Source organism: Macrotis lagotis, chromosome 7 (genome assembly GCF_037893015.1).
Source record: "Macrotis lagotis isolate mMagLag1 chromosome 7, bilby.v1.9.chrom.fasta, whole genome shotgun sequence".
Classification (NCBI taxonomy): domain Eukaryota; kingdom Metazoa; phylum Chordata; class Mammalia; order Peramelemorphia; family Peramelidae; genus Macrotis; species Macrotis lagotis.
The window spans coordinates 119222808-119250048 of NC_133664.1; the positions used below are offsets into that span (position 1 = coordinate 119222808).

Consider the following 27241-nt stretch of genomic DNA (forward strand, 5'->3'; position numbering starts at 1 on the left):
ACCAGCAGAATTTCTCAGATTACAGTATTTACAAATGTCATTATTTTACACAAATAATCACCACCCTTGGCTTAAAATCCTCCTTCTATAAGATCTACTGCAATAAACATAAGCTAAAAGAAAATTTAGTATATAAAATCTCAATTTTGTGAAACTTGGTAATTATTCATTTTATTGAAGCTAACTTCACAAAAGAACTTACCACAGAGATTCCTTTAACATAGGAGGCTCCTAAGTCTGCTTTAAATAGATTTATGAAAATTCCATCTACAAACACTTTCAAATACATACCTGTTGTATAAAGTGAGTTTCTATACAACTCACTTTCTTATAGTTTAGACAATTATAAATAACTTTACTGAGGACATAAACTTCCTGTCTCCCCCACCTTCTTTGTCTCCATGTTAGGAATCCAACTCTTCACTATGAACAAAGTTCAACTTACACAAAATGGGGATGGAATGGGAGTCAAATACCCAAATAATATTTAATGGTTAGTTTTAAAGTATATTCCTAAAGAGAAAAACAAGATACATCCTGCATTTCCCATATACAACTTTTTTATTAAGAAAAAATGAACAAAATACATTCTTTCTCCATATGTACATTACATACAACATAATTCTACAATTAATTGTTCAGCAGATCGCTCATTCACTTATTCACAGAGTAGTGCTCACATATTCAACCAAACCAGGGATCAGAAAATTACTTGTACTCAAAGGAAAATGAAAACAAGGAAAAGGATTTTACTTATCAAAAAAGAGAAACCCAGGAAAAGGGAGGGTAAAAGGGAGGGTGAAAGGGAAAAGGGGGGAGAAGGAAAGAGCCCAGCACAGATGTCACAAACCCATGAGGTAAGATAATGATATGGAGGGAGCTCTGGTATCCAGAAGTCTGACCTGGTTTTCAGGTGCAAATTCCTCTCCTATTTATTTTGGTTTTCTACAGTTCCTCATGCCTCTCATTGATGGTTGGGTCACCCTTGGACAGTCTTGAGCACATGTGTGCAAGTAAACATGATTAGAGCAACTAGACAGACCACAGTGATACATACTGATATGAGTCCCATACTATTAAAGGTTGGGGGGAGGATGCCCAGGTCACCAATGCAAATTTCTTAAATGGAAATAGTTGCCAGTTTTCACTAATATTATCCTTATTGCTTATCTATATAATTTAGCTTGTTTCCTCTAAGTGAAAATCTTTTGACATAATCTGTGAGGAGAAAAGTACATTAATTTTTAAGAGACAGTTGTGATTCTAATGCCATAAAGGGTAGTCTTCATCTAAAAGTTCCATCATACAAAAGGACATGACTCAGATATTTATGATGCCAATGCATTTCTGATTTTGAAGCCCAAACTACTTGGCAGAATAATCTGTTAAACTGAAACATTCAACAGACAGTTCATATCCAACAGAGTGATTTTTTACTGGTAAAAAATGTCCTCAAATCTCTATTGAGAAATGAAAATAATTTCAAAGTACATAAGCTTTATCCTTTTAACAGGCACCAAGGAATGAATCAAAGTGTTAATAATGAGAGCAAAAATAGAGGCTTTCTTGTAAAATCTGTTTACCATGAACTGTCTACCATCTGGAGGGGGAGGGGGAAGAAGGGGAGAAAAAGAAATGATTTTCAGTACTAAAAAGTTGTATGATCTGAAAGCTATAAGTTCACGTGGCTGATCTAGGACCATTATAAGGGCTAGGTATCAAGACTGAGAAGCAGATTTTGAAAAAAGTTAGGCTTCTGGTTATGGATGCCATACTATCTCTATTTGGGCATCCATTTTATGGCTTTTGGGCTCTACCTCTATCTGAAAGCAATAACAATTCTTCCTGTTGATAGTAAAAAAGATGAATCTTTTACTCTAACGTGCTTCCAATTTCAACAAATATATCATTTTATAGCAGAATGAAAAATTCTTGTCAAAGTCAAGAAAAAAGTATAATTCTATGAATTGAAGTCAGCTTTCCCTCCGGTTTTCTGAAAAATAAAACTCTGCCTTATCATGTATGGTCCTTTGAATAGACACAATGGTTTGGGGCAAGGGAAAGGAGCCAAATGATAAGGACTAAAACCAGGAAAGTCAAATCCATATAGGAAGTTCATCAGATGCACATATAGCCTTCTAAATAATAACATTATTTTGAAACTTCTACTGGGTTGTAAAACACATATGGGGCAATACACTATTATTGAAATCATTCCTTTCAAAAGGTACCTCACAATCACCTCTGGGGCAGTATGAATTTCATGAGAGAAAAAAAAAATAAGTAAGTCATCAATGAGTTCCTCTAGCATGCTTTCAACTGACTAGGCACTCACTCATCTGCAAATTGCCAACAGAAATATACACCTTGATGTGGCAATAGTCTGGGGAAAAACTGCAGAGGGATATAAATAAGTGAATACTATTTCTTTGCTATTCCCACCCCTCCTCCCCCAATTTAGTAAAAAGTAAAATAAGAGGCCCCTTTTCTCATATGATGTGGACATACATTCACTTCATTTTGTCCTAGCATCACCAAGTGGCAGCAGGTTTCTCTCTCTTCAATTGCATAACTTGTGAACTTAACTTCTGGAGTTATTAAGGGCTTTCACAGCACCACCACATGTGTGTCAATGAGCCACCAAACTCACAAAGAGAAGGCAATCCTAGGGCTTCTTGGGACAAGAGTCCAAATGGTCTACCTTAAATGCAGGAACAATTTCTTGTAAAATTCTTTAGGGGGAGTTACAAATCACAGCTAAGATATTGCCAAGTAATAGAACTTGGGACAGTGATTAATTTATATACTTGGTCCTAATTGGAGCAGATCAGATCATCCTTCATTACAACTGCCCATGTTTGCACAGAACTGATAGGACTCCTTCTTGGTTCTTCCAATAGGTAAGGAGAGGATCTGGGAAGGAAATATCCTTAACACTCTTGGAAGGGGTACTTAACCTGGGATCTATGTCCATTTTAAAAGAAATACTTTCATAACTATTTCAACATAACAAGTTTCCATTGTAATACTATACATTTAAAAATGTTATTGTGAGAAGGGATCTATGACTAAAAAAAAGATTAAGAAATTCTTTTCTATGATTTTCATTTAACAGCTCAGATGGGCATAATAACCAACTTGAAAAAAGTTAAACAAAACCAAAATACTTAGGATCTTGATGCCACAGATAGACTTCATATATATTTCAAGAGAAAATAAAGACCCTGAGCTTATGTATTATTAGCTTATTTTAAAAATGGGCACCAGCTTGATTCTAACCAAATTTTATCTAGATTTTATGAATACAGGAAACAACAATTCTCCCTTTTATCACCCTATCCCTTCTTAATCCAGCTAGGAAAAAAAAGGGCTAACCAAATGCCAATAATTAAACACAATAATTACTTTTTAGAGAACTGTTCACAAATTGGGGAGAGGGAGAGATCTTGAACTGGCTATCTGAGCAGCCACCTTAAGCATAAACACAGGCCTGCTCAGTATATCTGAACACTTTTTCTTTGTTACCAATTAATTTGGCATTCATTAAGCATCAAATGGAACTGAAGACTGGTGACATTCGCATTCATTAAGCATCAAATGGAACTGAAGACTGGTGATATTGTCAGGCTAGTATTTAAGTGGTAGACAGCACAGAGATCCAGACCAACTGCCATGAATGCCAGCAATCCAGATGGTACACAGCTCACTACAGCACAGAGTTACAAAGGCAAATAAGTTCTGTGGGACACCAAAATTTGCACAAGAAAAGTTGTATTACTATTTTTTTTTAACATCAAAGATCTGCAAGCTTGTTTATCAGAAAACACTCCCTTCAACTAGATCAGGCCAAGACTCCATTGGACCTGGGTTCCTCTCAAATAAGACCTATAATGCTACTTTTAGTGTAAAGTAAAAAATTTCCAAATCATGCCAGAACTGAAATACCATTCTCCCCAAAATAAAGAATTTGACATTCTGAAAGGGGGGAAAAATTCTTTTCATCACCTCTTTCCATAAAACTGCAGTACTTATTAGAGAGACTGAGTTATTTGATCCTGCTATATAATTTGTATCAATGTTTTCTTTACCAGTCTAAATTAAACTGGTCAATTATTTTTCTGGTGAGTACTCAAAAAATAAACAAATTTTTGACAAGTTTTTGCTCTGGAGGAAGAGCTAAAGTCAATATCAATTTCAATTAGCTACACACAAACTCTCTCTCTCAAGATCCACATAACCAAGCAACACTCCAGTGCCTAGAGAATCCTACATTAAACCCCAAATCTGTGTCTAGACATTATTCTGTGTATCAAATATCCTGATAACCTTGACATATTCTAGACTCATCCTTGTTCACAACTAGAATGGAGGATGAACAACTCCAAACTCACACACTGGAAGTGAAACTCTAAAATGGTAAACAAGACACTAGTTACAGTATTATGGTGCCTCTGTTACTATTTTAAACATTGAAATTAGGTAAGAGTATTGAGGTACCATTTCACTACATATATATATATATATATATATATATATATATATATGTAAATTTACTTGACCTCTAAAGTTTATCTATTTCCTCAAAAATGAAAACCCTCTTGTCAAAAGCACTATAGCCGTTTGGCAAAATTTAAAAACTGAACATAAACTTTTTTTTTCTAAACTGGACAGTATTGGGGAAAATACTGAGATCTTATTTACAAATAAGTACAAACTCCAATATGGAGGATGTATTAATATCATCTTTAATTTTGGGTTCCAATTCAAGTTCTGGAGGGCTTTACCAAGGACAATAAACATGCACTTTTATTTTTCCGTTGGAAAAAGTACCCCTTATTAGACCCCTCTGATTTATTAACTTTTGCCTCATAAATTTGATGGACAGTGACTGACTCAGAAGATTTTAAAATCCACGTTGCCAAGAATAGATTGTGGTGACCCAAAATTTCATTTACTATCAAAACTCATTTTTGCTTAGTGAAAGGGTATATATTTTTTTAAAAAAGAAAAAAATAAATCTCTGAATATGATGACTAACTAATCCACAGCAAGTTGTGGTATTGCTCACATTTAACACTTACCAGAAATACAAAGAAACAAATTCTCAAGTCATAGATCTATCTTAGGTCTACTTCCTTTTGTGGTAATTTTAAAAGTAGACAAAATATCTAAAATACTAATACTAAAACTCAGAGGTAGTTTGATTAGAACATCATTAAAAACATAGGAACAAGAACATATAAGAAACTATAATCCTCCACTGTGATTTGAATTTCAATAACAGTGATCTAAAGTGTGCAATTAACATCTACAGCAAAAGAAGACTCTTCAAAACCAATGCTCACTTGCCCTGGGGAGCTCTACCATTATCAATCCTTGCCCCCTCTATTGTTTTTGGACTATTCCTAAATCCTGAAGACATTTTTTCTCTTTTGTCTGCATAAAAAGGAAACAAAAGGAGCATGTCTGTTTCATCAAAACAATTGTTCTATTTTTATTTAGGTAGCTCCACTTTCTTGGGCAATGTTGACAAGACTGTATGGATCTGAGGAAACTAAGAAAAAATTTAAAAGAAATTTAAATTCTTTTTAAATGTTTCAAAATTTCCTTTCAAAATGTTTTTTTCTTGCCATTTAAAACATATATGAAATTTGCAATGATGTTATCTCTTTAAAGAAAATTATTCCCAAAGCATAAAGGAAAAAAGGCTGCCAAATTAGCATGGATATGGAAGCCTGCTCTTTAACAACAAAGATTTCATCTCTAGGTTATAAAGACCTTCTCTATTTACAACATTCTATCACTAACTAGGTCTTTGGCTGAAGTAAATGTAAAAATTCCCAAGAATTTGAAACCTAGAGGAATACAGATCTAAGTTCATTCAAGGAAAGATATAACTGAGCCAAACAGTTTAATCCTGAGGTGTGGTGAATCTCAGGAAGTAAGGGGCCTGGTATGGTTAATTACAAGTTTTAATGGACAGTAAGTGTCAAGGATGCTGTGCTGTTGCAGCAAGAGTCATTGCTATCATCTCTCCAAGTTTTAAATGTATAATTTTGTACTCTTCTCTAAAGAATCACTAGAAACCAACCATTCCTCAGTGGGTATAAAAAAAAAATGTTCAAATGGCTAAGGAGGCAAGTTCACTTTACAATATTCAGCTTTTACGTAAATATTTTTCACATTACTTAAGATTAAATGAACTACAATTACTATACAGATCCCAAGTGACAAGAATGGATTACAGGATAAACTCACTATGTAACAACTATCACAAGGTAGAATACAGCTATCTTAAACCAGAAATGCATTCTCTATGTACTACTTAAGTCCCCTACTAAGATTAAATGTTGGATGTAATTTCTCTAAAAATTCTAGCTCAAGTTCTGAAATTTTTTCATTTTCAAATTTTTATTCTCTGAAAAGGCATTTTCTCTGCTAAGTTATCCTGAGGTGGACCTTTTCAAATGAACAGAGAAATTTTCTGGAATGATTATGATGTCTACAAAATAACTTTTCCCCCCTACTACTTTTAGTACTCATAAAACTATTCAAAAATGCAGTCTCAATGGCTTAAATAAATCACCATGCTAGGCTCTAAATTCAATAACTATATAAATGCATCCTACCCACTTTTACTAATGAGACAGTTTCCTGATGCTCAAAAGCTAAGCTGGTCTAGGAAAATGACTTGATTGATAACTAATTCAATACTGATGGTCATGGTTAACAAGAAGAGGTACTAGTCTGAATTCCTTTGCTCAAAGAAAAGGTCAACTTTTAATGAATCATGTTGGCCACATGAGGTCTCTGTCACTCCACTATATAAAGCTGCAAGTGTGACTAGGATGAGTGTCTGCAAATAAAACCAAACCAATTCTCGTGAAGCATAGAAGCTGTAAATAGTTCAAAGACCTTATTCTTTCTTGGAAGAATTCCTGCAAAAAGAAATGGAACTGAGCTGATATATAAAGACATTAATTTTGGGAATAAAGTGATCACCAATCTGTTTGGGAGTAAAGCAAAAGTGTCACTAATGCTTTTCCCTTAAATGGGATAACAAGCAAGTCTTTCAATATTGGAAGTGTGTGTGTGTGTGTGTGTGTGTGTGTGTGTGTGTGTGTGTAATATATTATATATAGGAAGCACTAAATTAAGGAATCAATCTTCCAAGCTGTCATTTTACATAAGAGCTAGGCACTCTGAAAATTAGGTCTACATAACAAACTGACTTCCCTATTTGAATTTTAACAGGACAAGCATTCTTTTGGGGAAGTAAGACATATACCCTCTACAGCAGGTACACCTGCTAATTTCAAATCAAGCTTTATGCACATAATGAAAACCTACATATCTTCCTGAGATTATTAAGCATTATTAAATCCCAAAGTAGATTTAAAAAATATCATCTTTTGATGACATCTAAACAATGTCCCTTTCCCTGCCAGTCTAATATTTTATAATTTACTTTGATTCCAACACCTCACTGAGAGAAATTCATGTAAAAATTTTATCAGAAAAGGAAAAGAATAAAACACAAAGTTCAATAAAAGAGGAAAATGCACTTTCCTCATAAAGTACTAATGAAAAAGCTGCAAAAAATTAAGAAAGATTACTAAGAATGGGGACTCAATTTCCCCAACATAGGATCCATAATGAATTAAAAATTTATACAATTAAGGACCACAGTTAAATGATGGGAGGGCACAGCAGAATTTCATTTGGTTAAACATGTAAAGTGCCATAATTCAACATTACATCAAGTGAAACATGCCAATTTCTAGTGGGATTCTACAGAGAAGCACCCAGTAGAAATAAAGTAACCATCAAGTTTAGGATCTTTTCTTCAACTGAAGCATATGTGATGAAATTAACTGGTTGGTGACAAAGCCCAAGTTTTATGTTTCTAAATGCCAAGCATACAAAGCATTTTTATCAAACTTCTTAAATGTGCAAGTAAACTTAATTAACTCAACTGGAAAGCTAGCTGCTTCTGCAATCACAATTTCATGATAAACTACATAATCTATGTTACCATTAAGTTATTAAAATCTAAAGTAATTTTTTCACAAACTAAGATGTATAATCTAACTGCTTAAAAAATTTCTGATTCCTTTGGGGTATTCAGACAGCTAAAAAAAAAGCTGAATAAATTCAATCCTAACAGTGAGGATACTGCTATTTAGTTTTCAAGAGAAGCAAAATCATATAGTAAGGAAAGATTAAAGAGGGTCCATGAAATGTCTTACTCCTACATGAGATCTTTTGAAAGCACAGGTCTGTTTCTGTTTTCCTTTATTGGTATCCAATACTGTTACCCAAGACTTAATTTCTGAAGGTGATTCTCACACTGAAAAATATATCTCTTTTTCTTTTATATTGAGCTTGTTTTAATCATGTATAGTAAAGTCATATACTATATACATGCTATTCAAGGATGAGCAACTACAGGCTTCTGACATTATGCTCCACTGACTAAGAGCACCACATGTGAAAAACTGCATGAAAAAAAATTCAAGTAGAAAAGTCTACTTGTCATACCTAAATTTAGATTTATTAAAAGTTATTCCTGCACCATTTCTTTTCTTTCTCCTATTTAAAAGATGGGTCTGTGGAGTTGAGGAAATGACTGTAACCTGGACTCTACTGGACAATGACACAAAGTGCCTTTTTACTCTTTTAAAACTTCTCTCCACAAACCCAGGACATAGGAACAGGTACAAGAAGTTAGAGGGTATGTGGTTCTGCCAGTCCAAATTAAAAGTTGTGGAGAAATAAGAGTACACAGGATAGAGAGAGCAAAGTCTATTCTAAAGTCATTCCATAGAGCCCTTTGGAATCAATGAGCAGGCGTCGCGTCTTCCCTTCTGTTGGCTATTTCTCAAGTGATTAACTGTTCAAACCTGACCTTTATTTTCTCAGTTTAAGGCTTATATGAGCAGAATTCAGATGTTTTCAACAGCATTCACTGCAAAATATGCTTCTATGTTAATACTGTTTACCAAACTCAGCCAGTGCCTATGTCAAAGTTTTACTTTCTGGTAGAGAAGAGTATGAACTCAGATTCCTCTATTCTTTCTCACATTGTATAATTAATAATAAGACTCAAGTCAACACGGATGCATACATTACCTTAACATATACCAAGTGTCCTGCAGAATTACAAAATTACCACGAACAATGTCAGGAGATAAAGCAAGTGACACAGCTGCTTACAAAAAAGTATGTTGCAGAAAAATTGTATTTAAGTGGTGCCTATCCCATATGCCCTAACCATTCCCTCCCCAAGATAAAAAGGGACAACTACCTGAATTTTTTTTTACATTCAATAACTCTTACAAGTCAAAGGAAAAAAAAAAATTTAAATGGAAAGAATACCAGTTCCACTTTATTAGCCTAATTTAGGAAGAGGGTGAGAAAAGTGTGGTGAGCTGAGGGTATGAAGGAAGAGGGTCAAAACTTAAAACAGTGAGATCCCTTCAAATATCTGATGTAGTCCTCTGTCACTGCAATCTGTCAGTCAACACAGTCAAAATCCCAAATACTGAACAAAGACTTCTTTTCTTCATAGGTGTGTGCCAAATGATTCTTCAGTTACAGTGTGATGAGGTCGACCAGGTTTCCTTTGGGAGGGGTCATGCTGTCTGGAAAGAAATTTACTAAGATATCAAAGAGCTGAGTTCTTTGAGCGTAGGTGTGATCCACATCCGAAAAGCCTAATGAGGAGAAACACAAAGAAAACACATCCAATCTATTTGAGAACTCAAGGCACGACAGACAGTAATAAGTCAGCTCCAAACTCCCTTTGTCTGATCCACTGAGGTCAATCTACTTCCTGATTTTGATACAAATAGGGCTGTACCTGCATGTTTGCTTCAGACAAATTAAAATTTCCCTAAGATGTTAATAAGAAGGCCCAAAATGAAGTTAAAATGAAATGAACTTTTGGGAAGAAAGGAACAAAATTATCAGCTAGAACAGTTTTAGGAAGTCCTGAGAGTCAAAATGTTCTTGGTAAGCTGCTTCAGCTAAGGTAATAAAAAATGAAAAATGCTCCCCAAAGTAAGCAACAACTTATTAAAGTTATTTTTCCTTTGTCTTCATCATTTTATAATACTTAAGATTCTATCACATTCCAGAGTATCCAAAATGATACTCAATACTTTTGGTAAACTTCATTTGTTGAATCTCCTGGTCTGAAATGAGTTTATCTGAGTATATTTAACACTGTTTAAAAATGGGACCATAAAAGAACCACATAAACCATAGTCTTTAGTGTAGCAGTTTCAAATGGATCAATTTTCATTCAACTTGAGAAGACCAGATTCAGGAGTACAATCTTGAGACCTCTTTGTTTTTATCATACAAAACACAAGAGCAGAACATACCTCTGCATGGATAATAGCATCCTGTTGGAAAAATAACCACTACAGTAAGGTAAGCATATTCAAATTTAAGTGAGAAGATACTGATCTGGTGCCTATGTTCTAGTGTAATGATTTGTGAGGAACTAATTATGTCATTATGGATGTAAGTTAAGTTTATGGTACTCTGCCTATTCTAAAATTGACTTACAAAGGCTTGTAGTTTTGCTCCACATATATTATCTCTCATTAATATCAAAAACTAATAGGATATCTCATTTTCCTTCCAAAATGGCACATCAGTTGTTTCATATATACTTCTTGAACTCAATACTAAATGAACAAAAAACTTTCCAAGGAAAACTTGGAACTTAAGTTTTAGTTTGGAGTTAATAGTAAAATAATAATAATAATAATACTGAAACACTTTCATCATGCATGAAATTTATAAAACTTTTGTTTAAGATTACCAGTATGCTTTTGCCAAAAGGCATTGTGCCCCTTCCATGAGTAACAAAGAGATGGATGAGATACTATTCACTCCTTATTAAATGCCACAGAATTTTAGGACTATAAACTTTCCAAGGGAAGTGTGAAGACTCGGTTAATGCAATATGCCCCAGTCTTCGGATTTTTTCCTATTTGTCATATGCATTGCCAAAAAAAAAAAAAAAAAATCTGCCAAATTTCATCAGTGGTCAGCATACTTTATCAGAGCAGTAAGCTCTAAATAAAGGACTGAGTCTAATGTTAATATTATTGCAAAGCCACTGTTTTACCACAAATGACAAAAGAAAAAAGCTCCTAAGTTATTTAACTTTCCTCAAAGAAGATCACTTTGAAAAAGTATGATAATGATCAATAATAAGCACCAATAACAAATGACCATGATTTTTTTTTCTAATCCTTGCTCACTATAAACACTGCATGAAACTCTGGAAAATATCCAGTATTATTTAATCTTCTCAAAGAGCTTGGGTTTATACCTGACCAAGGAGAGTCAGCCACATCTTTATTTATTTTTAGATTTTTGCAAGGCAGTGGGGTTAAGTGGCTTGCCCAAGGCCACACAGCTATCAGCCACATCTTTAAAAAAAAAACAACCTGGAATTTGGTTGAGGTCAGGAGTTTGAGAATGGAATAAACAAGACACTCTTCATCGAAATTTTAAGAATCAGATAATGATATTATTATCTTTGATTTTAATTTAATTTTTTATTTCCTGATAGAAAAAAATCATCTAATATAAATGGAGTATTCACTAATCCTATAATTTTATGAGGGGAAAAGAAGCTCTTCATTTTTTAGAGTGTAAGTAGTATTTGGGTGGGTGGGACAATGAGAGGAAGGAAGGAAAAAGAAGATTTATTTTATCAAATGATTTCTTATAGTAAAGCGGGCATAAAAACTCATTTCTTGGGCTCTCATATTGGATTTCTTCATGCTTTTCATTCAAATTCATGAGTGTTAAAAATGAGACATTCAAAAGGAAATGACTAAGTTTTCAGGCAAGGCAAAGTAAAAAATGCTAGGAATTCTTTTCTTGTACTCTTTTCTGCTAAGCATTGCCAGCATCTGTTTCAGGAGTTGCTGTGGCCAACCTTCATATTTAGCTAGTTTGGTTCTTGGTCAAAAGACACACAAGTCATTATCAACTTTGGAAGTTCTAGAATTTAAGATCTGCATGTAAAGCATTCAAGAAACTAGGGCTATTTTAGTGCATAATTGTGAGACAACACACAGACAGCTAGAGTGCGATGATAAAAATAATTATTATTATGACTAGCATTTATATATTACTTTGAGGTTTGTAAAGCACTTTATAAATGTTGTCTAATTTTGTTGTCACAAAATCTGGGAAGTGTATGCCATTATCATCTGTATTTTACAGATGAGGACATTTGTCGAGGCTCTCAAATCAGAGAAATCAGAGGCTGGATTCAAACTTAGGTCTTCCTGACATGAGGCCCTACTCTCTAACTACTGAACTACCAGTTGATATTTCTGAGATAATAAAAGAACAAGATGACTTTCAGAATACCAGGTAGTTCTTTTCTGAAAGATCATGGGGAAAACACATAGAGTGGGAAGACACTTAACTCTACCTCAAGAGAGGGACTGCTCACAGCAATGAAGACTCCCCAAAGTACTGGCAGACCTGGCTAGCCTTGGGAGACCAAAAAGAATAGAAGGGATGAATGGGATGAAAGCAACATTAAGCTATAAAACATACTATTTTGACCTCTCTTGAGGCAAAGTTCCTGGCCTTTAAAACTGTTTGCAACTATCATTCTATATTCAATTACTATCTGGAAATTATCTTTCCAGGCACCAATAAGTCAAGGAGAGATATTTTAGCATAGTCCATCTCCAATATGACAGAATTATGGCACCTGATTATAGTACTGCAGGTGGTTTTGTTTACCACAACTAAGCACTGAGGTGCTCCATTTCTATTAAAAAACATGCAGAGGACACAACCTAAGAAATGGGACCCACAGATTCTCAGACAACACTCTAAGTAAGTATAAGCAAAGTCCATGGGATTTTCCAAAGTGATGGGAAATCACCCCCAGTCTACTATCATATCTCTTAAGAACTCAACAGGGCCATACTTTGCAGAGGCAGGTATCAGACACTCCTGCAGCATATTATTTGAAATGAAGCTAAGGGCACATGGCTAGGGTTTTCTAGGTACTAGGGGAGGTTCCGAGCATTGATTCTACAGCAGCTACCTTTTCTCTCTATCCCACTAAAAACAGTGGACTGAAGAAAACAATAAAATGTAATCTAAATTGTTTCAATAGGATGACATGAGAAAAAAAAATGACATTTAACAAATGTCCCATCTGTCATTTGTAATAGGTATTTCAAAAGAGCTATAAAATCGTTTAACCATAAATTTACTTCTACTGTAAAATCAATTCTGCAGATCAAATATTTGCCACATGCTAACAATAAATCATTCCTAAGCAACAATGGTACAAGAGTTATTTTGTGAATATATTTTATATTAGTACAAGAAAGTTGTGGGATCCCAATGCATAATGTCAAGAAATTAATGATTAAAACTCAGAACAGTGAGGTAATAATGTATTTTCCTAACAATAAGAACAGCAAAAACTCTTTAAGCTATATAAGAGGAATCCTAGAATAACTAATAACAATAACAGCTAACATTTATAAAAGACCAGATACAGATGATCCTCACAATCATCTGGGGAAGTAGGGCTATCAGTCTCCCCACTTTATGGATGAGAAAACTAAGGCAAACAAAGGTAGAATGATGTGTTCAGCAGTCACAAGCGTCTAAGTGTCTGACGTTAGATCTGAAATTGGGTTTCTGTTACTTAGGCTCAGTGATCCATGCTCTAGGTCATTTGATTGACCCCAGATTTTCTATCTAATTTACAATTTAAAATATTCCAAATAATTATTTTGATGTTGGAAATAACTAATACAATATTAAGATAGTATAACAGTGTAACAATGGAGGTCTCAAAACTTACAAAACAGAGTGTGAAAAGAAGAATTCCAAGTACTCTTGGACTTCAACTGGCCTTGATCCTGAAGAATCAGTCTCCATCTCTGTCCTATATATATATGTTCTTTGCTACCTTCAATTCCCCTGCCCACAGAGTTCTGTAAAGAACATGCTTCAACCATCTGTACACTTATCACAGTAAATGTATTAGCAATACTGCCGCTGGATTCCAAAGCAACGTGATACAAATTACTTTGTTTTGACCAAGCTTCTGTTGCCTTCTGTTTGCATAATAGCACAGCATCTGGTGTAACAGGAGCTGAAAACTGATCCGTGGAGACCCAGATCTTAAGAACACTGGTGACTGACACTTGGAAAATAAACTTAAAGCAAGAAAGCCACAAGGACCAGACACATTGCCTTGAAACTGTATGTGCTCCAATGCCCAAAGACAGTTAAAGAGAAATGCCATTTGTTTGATGCATTAACATCTAACCTTGAAGACAATGTATTTGAAAGACACTCAAACGCAGACTCCCCAAAGAGCAGGACATACTGAATAGATGAGCTGCACTTGAATATATACGTACCTAGTGCTGTGAAATCTGAGCCTGACTTGAACAGAGCTGAAGCGAGGAGCTGAAACTGGAAAGAGGGGAAAAAAAATGAGAGCAAAGTATAAAAAGCTCACATGAGAGTGAGCAATAACCCTGATAACTCTGACACTTGAACAGACATCAAATGAACCTATGTATATAGTTTTGATCAGCTTCATCACCAGAGGGTTCAAGGAAAAGTAGAACACATGCTTATTTTACTGCTGGAGCATTTCTCATCTGTATAGAGAGAGGATTTTTTTCTCTTAAAAATCAACAGTATATGAATCTGTTCAAATGCAGAATATGCCTTTGAATTCAAATAAATACTGATTTTTGAGATCAATATACAAAAATTCTTACTTTTCCTGTAGTCTTACTCGAAGGATAACTGTCTTAACAGCTGTACAAATGACAAGTTTTAGAAGAAGGCATAATTATCATATACAGGAAGAAAACAAACCAACACATGGATTATATTCCAGAAATCTGTTTGTAAATTGGTGATTGTATTCCCAGAGCAGTCCAGCAAGTCTTTCTAGCCCCTTCTAAAGCTAATAAATATTTTATATTCATTACAAATCTTAAACAGGCAATAAAAAATTGTAAAAAAAAAATACACTAAAACAATCAAAACAAAATAAGACTTCTAGAATACCAGGAGTTCAGCAAAATTTGAACATAAAAAGAGAAGAAAAAACTTTTTAAGTTGATATTTGAAGAAAAGGTTTAATTGGAGGGTGGGTTAGTAAAGTTTTTCACTCTAGGTGTCATTAGACCAAGGCAATAGCTGAAGTTAAGAAATGGACAACTGAACAACTGTCTCAATTGTCTGACTATATGCAAGACTCACAGGCCAAGTCTTTGTATTTCAGGGATTATTTATATATTTGACAAGGACCTAATAAAAAATGAGGTGACAGCAAATTTGATGACAGTTGTAAAAAAAGCAATTATTAAAGATCAGGTAACATAAAATAATTTTAAAACTAAAATTATAGAAATTTAAAATTTATGTAAAGTATTAGGCATGTAAAGTGATTATTAAAGACCATACCAAATCCATGCTTCTTTACTATGGGCCCATTTGCAATATCTATTGAGTCTGCCCTTGCGAGCAACCTATGATAAACTAAAAGGAAAAAAAAAAAAAACACTTCCCTGTGAAGTGAACTGGTCCCTGGCTAAAAAATAAAGTAGGAAAAAAAAACTATTGAGAATCCAACATGAAAGCAGAGGACACAGCATCAGCACAGAAACTCCCAGGTATTCTCAGGCTCCTACCTGACTATTAATTGGCCCTGCCCTCTGTCCTAAAGTTGATTTCTCACTTGGTGGAACTGTTTCTATTGTTAAAGAATTCACCTCCAAGGTAACAGCACATGTAATGAAGCTTGTCTTGGTTTTAAGCCATATCATTTAGTCTTACTGTTTTCCATGGCTTCATTTCTGCAGACAGATGTTTATAAACTATTTTACCCTTTGGACATTTATCAATCTCTCCTACAATTTATGACCCTCAAAATCTTTAATTATTTTTGTTGGTTTTTTTAATCTGCACATCAACACATTTCCCCTTGTCCATGTCTCTTTTAACTGTGCAAAATTTTGAAAACTATAGAAATCAAAATATTAGAAAACAGTGCCTTTTCTCTCCCTGAATGTTCCCCTCTATTTATAATTAATGACAAATTGATTTTTTTCCCTCTTCAAAGGCTATATTCTTTTATTTCTGGTTTTTGTTCTAAACATTGCAACATCAAATCATCATTTCTCGTCACTACTTCACCAACTTAAATAATTAAATATTATCTCTCAATTCAATGTATTAATAAAACAAATACTTTTCAAAACTACTAAATTATATAAAGAACAAAAAGAGAAAAATATTAAATAACCTAATTAAATGGGAACTATGAACTTAGGACATTATCAGCTAATAAATGATGTTTTATAAAGTGAATGAGACTATTGAGAATGCAGTAAAATTTTGCTTATTTGGAACATCAAATTCCTATATCAATAGGAAACAGAAAAATAATTTCATTATGTAGCAGCTCCTGTTCCTTACCAATTTCAGATCCCCTCCCTTGTTAAGTGTAGATTAAACACTTTAAATCATCTAGATATCCCTTCTGGGGGATATATTCTAGAGAAATTCTCATGGGATTAAGAGTTCAATTCTATCAAATCTAGAGTTCAGACTCTATAGTTAGCAAGAGAATAATGAACCACTATTATCACCTAAACCAACTCATCATTTTTAGGTGAAGAAACTGAGGCTCAGAAAGATGAGATGAAGATGGAAGGAAACTATACAATAAACTATGAAGGTGGAAATTCCATTCCATATATCTGAGAACAAAGATAAAAAACAAGTAGAACTCTGGAAGAGAGAAATGAAATAGTGAAAATTGAGGCACAGAAAAGCATAGCCAGTTATCTTGGTTACAGCTAGTTTCTGATACTCTAAAATTGTAATTTGTTTTCCCATACTTAAAACAAGAAGCAAGATTAAGAGAAAATTAATATAATGGGCTCTTTGCTCCAGAAAGATTACCATCCAGGTTCTTTTTTTGTCAATCAATAAAAGGAAAAACTGAGGCACAAATAAAAAAGAATCGTCTTAATTTAGGGTACTACCCTGTTCTGATTCTTATTATCAACCATTTGCATTGTTTGGGCCAAACAAGTGCCTTAAGAACAAGCTGTCTATTTTCCTTGGCCTACTTGTAGCTCACACAGCTGAAATGATTTATTTGCAGTGCTTTTGTGGTTTTTGTTTTTGTTTTTATTTTTTAAGAAAGAAAAAAAAAGTTACTACTGTTTTTCAGGGTCTTCATTTCTTTTTTCTGCAGAATACCAGTCTGAATAAAATGCAAAGACCTATTTATAAAATTCAATCTGTGACTTATAAAATGGACCCTCCACCACAAAAAGGCAAATACAATAGGGATGAAACTGAATAGTCTTGCCACTGGGTATAACCATGAAAATCTTTCCCTTTCCCCATGTATCCTGAGAAGAAAACTCACTATTCCTCTTTAGATGAATTCTAAATGGAATCATCCTGGGCAATGCCATAGCACAGGGTTTGAACCGAAGCCAGTGAGGGATAAGCGATCAGCTTCTTGTTTTCACAGGACACAGTCATGAGATAGTCTCATTGTCTTGATGCTGTAGACCCTGATGTTTGCAACTGCAATGAGCCTGGTGCCTGCAAGTGATTCAGAGCAAAGAACTATGTGATGATGCCATTCAGGTACCAGCAGAAGAGCTGAGTGATAGGTAGGAAGGATGAATGCCATGGATATAATTGCATTCAGCCAACAGCAGTACTATGAGTGGCAGATGGAAAGACTGAAGTACAACTCATATGTTGCAGGATGAATTTGTGAGTTAATGCCTTAGTATCTTCAGAATCAGTCAGGACAACAAAAAGGAGACAGCAAAATCCTAGGAGAGGCTGCACTGTAACTAATTAACATCAGTCAAAATTAAATTATGGTTCTATTAGTCAGGCAAGCCAAAATCATCTTGAAGAATTCTGCCCTATATGTTTGTTTCACCTAACCCCTAGCAAAAAAAAGACATCTGACAAAATGAGAAAATGAAAAGAGATTTCTTATCACTTGGCTATATTCAATGATAAATGAAAGGAGTGATGTGCTCAAACCAAATTGCTCTACTATGACAAACTGCTACTTGGGCTGTGATGCCTATCGGGATCCCTTCTTTCTACCTCCTCAGAACAAAAAATGCAACTCTTTGTTTGAGAGATTTTGAAGTGGAAACAGAAACAAGAGTACATATTAAACTACTTAGGAATTTTTTAAATAAAAAAAAAGAAAAAGAAGTTGAGATTTTACCCTCATATATCTGCAGTCAAAAATTTCTCAAAGTAAAACTTCAGTAAGGTTCTCTCCTACATGCTATTTGTGAGATTATTTAGTGATGTCACAATTTCCTTCCATCTTTCTTTAAAATCATATTCCTGAGACATTTGTAAACTCAAGGAAAAAGATAACGGAAAATCTGTAGTTAATCTGAAGATATATTCTTTCTGTTTTTCTAAAGATTCTGTATATTGTATTCTCAGTTTGGGACATATAAACTAAATACCTAATAACTTATAATTGGACACAATGGCCATCCAAAAATATTTGCTTCTGAATCTTTTCTCTATTTTGTATCAATTGTTATACATTATAGGATGAAAATAAAACTAATCATGTATAAGAAACAAGTGTATTTGTAAATGAGCATAGCAACTCTTGTTAATATTCTTTACAAAAAAGACAAATATGATTCAAAGCAATGCTATTTTACTTTTACCCAAGATTCACTCAAGTATTTCAGACAAGGCATGCACCTGAAAATAATTTATTTTTTCCTCTACTAAGCACAATGGAAAAATAGACAAATCTGGTCTTATCAAAATTTCACCATTTAACATCCAATATTTGTATAGTCCTTACAAAACATGCCAGAAAATGTGAGATGGTAAATAACCAATTACAATAATCATACTAAAGTGGTTCTTTATTATAATAACAGCTATAAGAATATACATTTGTAATGTTACTATAATGGTCCGTGATATTTTATTTTGCTTAAGATGAAAAAATATGGCACTTCACAAGCAAAGTTCTGAATTATCTATAGAGCCTGTCTGATTAAGGAGAAAGGGAAAAAGAATTTAAGTAGTCCCTACCACTGCCCAAGCATATTAAAGGTTATCTCATTTGACTGTCACAACAACCTGGAGAGGTGGAGATGGAGTTATTCACCGGTGCAAAAAGGTAAGTCACAAAAAGGAACATATTAAAAGCAGGCTCATTGTTAAAAAAAGAAAGCAGTGAAATTCTATTTTTAAGCCTCTGAGCAGAAACTAACAAAACATGCAAAGATAGTGTCAGCAGGGAAACAAAAATGAAAATCAACAACAAAAAAAAGTAGTTTTCTATAGACCCTAAGGTTTGAACAACTGAAAAAGTACTAAAGAAGTTCCAGAAGAGGAAGAGGAACTACAGAGAAAAAAGGAGAAATGATGAGCTCAAATTGTCGCAGGGAAGCCTGAAGCACATAGTTCCTTTAATTTGGCATGTATCATGATAGTCACCTTTAAGAACATTTTGTAACAAGCTCAGTCTACTTCTTTTCATGTAAACAGGAACAATTTCATCAAAAAAAAGGATAAAAGAACCTATTATAACAACTATAATAATGATAATAATAATAATAATAATAATTTTTGGAGTTAGTAGAATGATGAACTTTAGTAATTCATGCTAATAGAAGGGAATTATGGCACAGAGGACACAAGAATAATGAATAATAATACCCTATCAAGTAGTTTATGTTTAGTCTTGGAATGCACATTTTCTGGAGAACCAGATATATCTTACTATGTTCTACTTAGCTCTTTTTAAAATAAGGTACACTTTCTCCAAACACAGTTTTGGGATAGGAGTGGGGAAAGCACTTTAGAGGTATGCTGAGTAGTAGATGAAAGCAGTCCGAGGACTGAAAAGATAGTCCACAAAATGAATTCACAAAAAAAAAAAAAGACAATTGTGAACTAATTCTATTTCAAACACAACTTTCTGAGGTTTGTTCCTCACCTCTTTTGTTTCCTCTGGATCTGAATGATCCACAGTTACATAAAGGTCGTTCTGCAAATATTTCAGAGCACTTAGAGGATCAGTCTGGGCTTTTTCTTCAAACCTAGAAAACAACAACCAAAATATGATAATCGAATATGGTTAGTGATACCGGAGATGTTTTCCAACTACGGGGAGAAGGTGAACGTGCTCTGTGCACACATTTCTGGCAGGAGAGCAGGAAGGCCTGCCAAAGGGCGGTAGGGCTGTGTACTGCTCCAGGGACAGCGGACAGTGCTGGTTACTTTTTATATCAGTGTTTGAGTGGGGACCTATCTGACCAAGCTAATCAGGTTGACCTTTCTGAGAATACCGTTAGGTGGGCTACGAAACAGCTATAAAACTTCATAATATACACAGTAACTGGAGGATAAATCATGGAAGATTGTTCCAAATAAGTAAAAACACAAGACTTCCGGGCAAGGTGGTGGAAAGAAGCCAGGTCCGGTGCTAAGGTCTCCTGATCTTCCTGATAAACAATGCGAAACAAACCCCTTAATGGAAGTCCTACAGACAAAACCCAGAAAGAGAAGCCAGGAGAACAGCACCTACCTCAGGGTCTGCCTTGGGGAAGGGGCAGTGAGTGCAGAGGCCCACAGCCTGGGGGAGGGGCCAGCAGGCCTAATCTAAGCTCAGCCCCCGGGGCTTTCGCAGTGGGAACCACTTCGCTCTGAGAAACAACCAGAGAGCGGAGGGCGGACGGACAGGAAGGGCTGGAGGGTAAGTTCCAGCCTCCAGCACCCCCTACCGGCCTGGAGGAGATGTTACACACAGTGAGCCAAGCCTCCCTACTGGCCACCGCAGTGAGCCAAGCCTCCAGCACCCCCTACCGGCCAGCTGGAGACACTACACTCAGTGAGTAAAGCCTCCAGGGACATCTCAAGACCAAGCCCCTGTCAACCAGCCCCTCCCCAATTCAAGGTCTTAGCAAAATGAAGAAAGGTCAGCGGGAAGGGGGAACCATAGAAAAATTCCTACAAAGAAAAGACCCTAATTCAAAAAGACATAGAACCCTGGGGGAGAATATGATTTGGTCTCCAGCACAGAAAGATTTCCTTGAAAAAAATCAGGAAGTAGGTGAAAAACTTGGGAAAAGAAACCCAAGAAAGGATTAACACCTTGCAACAAGAAAACAAATCCTTGGAAAATACAATTGGACAAATGCAAAAAGAAAATTGTCTCAAAATCTCAAATGATCAAAGGGAAAACTCTTACAAAAGTAGAATTGAGCAAATGGAAAAGGAGGTGCAAAAGTTAATGAAGAAAATTCTTCCCTAAAAAAAAAAGAATGGAGTCTACAGAAAGCAATGACTTCATGAGACAACAAGAATGTGTTAAACAAAACCAAAAAATTGAAAAAACAGACGAAAATGTCAAATACCACATCAGCAAAACCACTGACCTGGAAAATAGATTGAGGAAAGATAAACTAAAAATTATTGGTCTTCCTAAAAACATTAAAGAGAAAAAGAATCTGCACTCAATATTACAGGATTTAGTGATGGAACTGTCCTGATATGCAACAAGAGGGCAAAATAATTATTAAAAGAATACATCAATTCCCCCTGGCAAGGGATCCTAAAATGAAAACACCAAGGAATAGTGTTGTCAAATTCCAGAACTGTCAAATAAGAGAAAATCCTGCAAGCAGCCTAAAAGAAACAATTTAAATAAAAAGGACCCATAGTAAGGATTACACAGGACCTGGCTGCATCAACATTAAGGGATCGAAGGACTTGGAATACAGCATCCTGAAAAGCAAGAGAGCTTGGAATGTAGCCAAGAATCCATTATCTGGCAAAACTGAGCCTTCTCTTCCAGGGCAAAACACGTACACAATGAAATGGAAGATTTCCAACTTTTCCTGATGAAAAGACCATAGTTTATTAGAAAATATGGACTTAAGCCACACAGCTAGATAATTATTAAGTGTCTGAGACCAGATTTGAACCCAGGTATTCCTGACTCCAGAGCCGGTGCTTTATCCACTGTGCCACCTAGCCGCCTCATAACCTCATTTTAAAGGATGAGTGGATCAAACAACAAATTATAGAAAGAATTGATTATTTTTATCCTACATAATGACAATTATGAAACATAGCAAAACCTATGGGATACACTCAAAGCAGCGGTCAGGGGATATATTATATCTTTAAATACTTATATGAATAAATTAGAGAAAGGGGAAATCAATGAACTAAATATGCAACTAAAAAAATTAAAGAACAAATTAAAAACCCCCCAGTTAAATACCAAATTAGAAATTCTAAAAATTAAAAGAAGTTAATAAAATTGAAAGAAAGAAAACTATTGAAATAATTTTTTAAAAAAAGATGGTTTTTGTGAAAAAACCAATAAAACTGATAAACTTCTAGTTAATTTGGGAAAAAAAAGAAAAAGAAAACCAAATTGCTAGTATCATAAATGAAAAAGGTGAACTCACCACCAATGAAGAGGAAATTAAAGTAATAATTCAGGATTACTTTGTCTAACTCTATGCCAACATTTGATAATCTAAATGAAATGGATGAATATTTACAAAAATATAAGTTGCCCAGGTTAAACAAAGAGGAAATTAAATACCTAAATAAACCTATCTCAGAAAAAGAAATTCAACAAGCCATTACTGAATTTCATAAGAAAATATCTCCAAGACCAGATAAATTCACAAGTGAATTCAATCGAACAGTTAAGGAACAATTGGTTCCAATTTTATATAAACTCTTTGGAAAAATAGGTGAAGAAGGAACTCTGCCTAACTCTTTCTATGACACCAATATGGTGCTGATACCTAAACTAGGAAGAGTTAAAATTGGGAAAGAAAATTATAGAACTATTTCCCTGATGAATATAGAAACAAAAATCTTAAATAAAATCTTAGCAAAACAATTAACAAAAAGTTACCACTGGGATAATACATTATGACCAAGTACAATTTATCCCAGGAATGCAGGATTGGTTCAATAATAGGAAAACTGCCGGTATAATTAATTATATCAATAACAAACCTATCAGAAATATTATATCAAAAGATGCTGAAAAAGCTTTTGACAAAATAGCATTCATTCCTACTAAAAACACTAGAGAGCATAGGAATAAATGGATCGTTCCTCACAATAATAAACAGTATCTATCTGAAACCATCAACAAGCATTATATCCAATGGGGATAGGCTAGAGGCACTTCCAATAAGATCAGGGGTGAAACAAGGATGCCCACTATCTCCACTATTACTCAATATCGTATTAGAATGTTAGCTTCAGCAATAAGAGAAGAAAAAGAAATTGAAGGAATTAGAATAGGAAAGGAAGAGATAAAATTCTCACTCTTTGCAGATGACATGACAGTATACCTGGAGAATCCCAATAAATCATTCAAAAAACTACTGGAAACAATTAGCAACTTTAGGAAAGTCACAAGATATAAAATAAACTCTCATAAATCCTCAACATATCTATATATGACTATATCTCTCTGGATATGAGGCAAGTCATATACAACTAGAAGGAGAAATTCTATTCAAAGTAACTTCAGAAAATATAAAAATACCTGAGAGTCTACCTGTCGAGGCAGCCTCAGAAACTTTTTGAAAACAATTACAAAACAATTCTCACACAAATAAAATCAGACTTAAATAACTGGGCAAATATCGACTGCTCATGGATAGGCAGAGCAACTATAATAAAAATGACAATTCTACCAAAATTAAATTACTTGTTTAGTGTCCTCCCAATCAAAATTCCAATAAATTACTTTAATGAGTTAGAAAATATTCTAAGTAAATTCATATAGAGAAATAAAAAGTCAAGAATCTCCAGGGACTCAAAAAAAAAAGTGTAAAAGAATGTGGCTTAGCCCTACCAGATACAAAATTATATTATAAAGCACCAGTAATCAAAACTGTCTGGTATTGACTAAGAAATAAGAGTGGTGGATCAGTGCAATAGACTAAGTGCAATAACAGGAAATGGACTGTTCCTTAGGAATAATTAGCAGTATCTATCTGAAACTATCAACCAGCATTATATTCAATGGGGAGAGGCTAGAGGCATTCCCAATAAGATCAGGGGTGAAACAAGGGTGCCCATTATCACTAGTACTATTCAGTATTGTATCAGAAATGTTAGCATCAGCAATTAGAGAAGAAAAAAATTGAAGGAATTAGAATTGGGAAGGAAGAGACAAAACTCCTACTCTTTGCAGATGACATGATGGTCTACCTAGAGAATCTCAAGAAATCACCCAAAAAACTACTGGAAACAATTAGCAATTTTAGCAAAGTTGCCGGTTATAAAATAAACCCTCATAAATCCTCAACTTTTCTATATGTTTAGCAAGATACAGCAGGAAGAGCTAGAAAGAGAAATCCCATTCAAAGTAACCTCAGACAATATAAAATACTTGGGAGTCTATTTGCCAAGACAGACTCAGAATCTTTTTGAAAACAATTATAAAACACTTCTCACACAAATTAAATCAGATTTAAATAACTGGGCAAATAACAACTGCTCATGGATAGGTACAGCTAATAAAATAAAAATGACAATTCTACCAAAACTAAACTATCTGTTTAGTGCCCTACCAATCAAAATTCTAAAAAATTCTTTAATGAGTTAGAAAAAATTGTAAGTAAATTCATGTGGAGAACTAAAAAGTCAAGAATTGCCAGAAGCTTAATGAAAAAAAGTGCAAAAGAAGGTGGCTTAGCCCTACCTGATCTAAAATTATATTATAAAGCATCAGTCATCAAAATTGTTTGGTATTGGCTAAGAAACAGAGTGGTGGGCCAGTGGAATAGACTAGGTGTAAAAGCAGGAGATGATTATAGTAATCTGCTGTTTGATAAACCCAAAGAGTCCAGCTATTGGGATAAAAACTTTCTCTTTGATAAAAACTGCCGGGAAAATTGGAAGTTAGTATGGAAGAAACTTAAATTAGACCAACACCTCACCCCTATACCAAGATAAGATCCAAATGGATACAGGATTTAGATATAAAAAACAATATTATAAGCAAACTAGAAGAATAAGGAAGGAGTAGTTTACCTGTCAGATCTATGGAAGGAGAAGCAGAAGAGCATCACTAAAATCAAACTAGATGATTTTGATTACATTAAATATGAAAGCTTTTGCACAGACAAAACCACTGTACCCAAGATCAAATGAAAGGTAGTAAACTGGGAAACAATCTTTACAACTAGTATTTCTGACAAAGGACTCATTGCTAAAATATACAGAGAACTGAGTCATATTTTTAAAACAAAAAGCCATTTCCCAATTGACAAATGGTCAAAGGATATGCAAAGGCAATTTACAAATGAGGAGATTAAAGCAATATATAGTCATGTGAAAAATTGTTCTAAATCATTATTTATTAGAGAATTACAAATTAAAGCATATCTGAGGTACCACCTCACACCTCTCAGACTGGCCAATATGACCAGAAAGGACAATGACCATTGTTGGAAGGGTTGTGGGTGGAGCTGTGAACTTATCCAACCTTTCTGGAGAGAATTTGGAACTATGCCTAAGGGGCAATACCCTTTGATCCACTACTGGGTCTACACCCTGAAGAGATGATGAAAAAGGATAAAAACATCAATTGTACAAAAAAATATTCATACCAGCCCTGTTTGTGATGGCAAAGAATTGGAAATCAAGTAAAAGTCCCTCAATTGGGGAATGGCTTAACAAACTGTGGTATATGCCATGGACCACTATTGTTCTATTAGAAACCGGGGGGGGGGGGGGGGGGGGGGGGGGGGGGGGGGGGCGGCGGCTAGGTGGCGCAGTGGATAAAGCACCAGCCCTGGAGTCAGGAGTACCTGGGTTCAAATCCGGTCTCAGACACTTAATAATTACCTAGCTGTGTGACCTTGGGCAAGCCACTTAACCCCATTTGCCTTGCAAAAAAAAAAAGAAGAAAGAAACCCAGAGGGACAGGAATTCAGGGAAGCCTGGAGGGATTTGCATGAACTGATGCTAATGGAGATGAGTATAACCAGAAAAACATTGTAAACTCTAACAGCAACATGGGGGCAATGATCAACCTTGATGGACTCCTTCATTCCATCAGTGCAGCAATCAGGGACAATTTGGGGCTTTCTACAACGGAGAATACCATCTGTATCCAGAGGAAAGAACTGTGGAGTTTGAACAAAGAGCAAGGACTATTACCTTTAATTTAGAAAAAAAAAAACTTATCTTATTGTCTGATCTTGCAATCTCTTACACTTTATGTTTCTTCATCAAGGATATGATTTCTCTCTGACCACATTCAATTTGGATCAATGTATATCTTGGAAACAATGTAAAGACTGGCAAATTGCCTTCTGTGGGGGATGGGGAAGTAAAATTAGGGGAAAATTGTAAAACTCAAAATAAATAAAATCTTATAAAAATACCTCGAGAACCTTTCTCCATATAAAGAAGAATGTAAGAAGTTTGTTATGAATCCCCACAAATCTCTCTTACATGGTGCTTGTCTTTCAAAAGTATCTAATAAATTGAACTTGCTACTTTCAAAACTAAATAAAATATACAGAGAACTGAGTCAAATTAAAAAAAAAAGACAAACCATTCCCCAATTGACAAATGGTCAAAGGATATACAAAGGCAATTTACAGATGAGGAAATCAAAGTAATTCATAGGCATATGAAAAACTGCTCTAAATCACTAATTATTAGAGAAATGCAAATTAAAACATCTCTGAGGTACCACCTCACACCTCTCAGACTTGCCAATATGACCAGAAAGGACAATGATCTATGTTGGAAGGGATGTGGGAAATCAGGGATACTAATACATTGTTGGCGTAGCCATAAACTCATGCAACCTTTCTAGAGAGCAATTTGGAACTATGTCCAAAAGGCAACAAAAATGTACATACTCTTTGACTCAGCAATACCACTACTGAGTCTATACCATAAAGAGATTATGAAAAAGGGCAAAAACATTACCTGTACAAAAATGTTCATAGCAGCTCTGTTTGTGGTGGCAAACAAATGGAAACTGAGGGAATGTCCATCAATTGGGGAATGGCTTAACAAACTGTATATGTATATGATGGAACACTCTTGCTCTATTAGAAATCAGGAGGGATGGGAATTCAAGGAAGCCTGGAAGGATTTGCAT

General features: G+C 34.8%; 1 protein-coding gene across 11 annotated transcripts in view; it reads right to left on the reverse strand.

Annotated features, from left to right (window-relative positions):
* Positions 1–542: 542 nt before the first annotated feature.
* Positions 543–27241, reverse strand: part of MKLN1 (muskelin 1) — a 377184-nt gene continuing 350485 nt past the window's right edge. For 10 of the 11 annotated variants that reach the window (XM_074193675.1, XM_074193674.1, XM_074193673.1 and 7 more), the window contains 3 exons: positions 20069–20171; positions 14439–14493; positions 543–9716 (listed from right to left, as the gene is read on the reverse strand). In XM_074193675.1, the coding sequence (XP_074049776.1) occupies positions 9595–9716; positions 14439–14493; positions 20069–20171 (280 nt within the window). In that variant the 3' untranslated portion in view covers positions 543–9594. Of the gene's footprint in view, positions 9717–14438; positions 14494–17479; positions 17662–20068; positions 20172–27241 lie in introns of all 11 variants that reach the window. The other variant, XR_012470079.1, reaches the window with a different exon arrangement.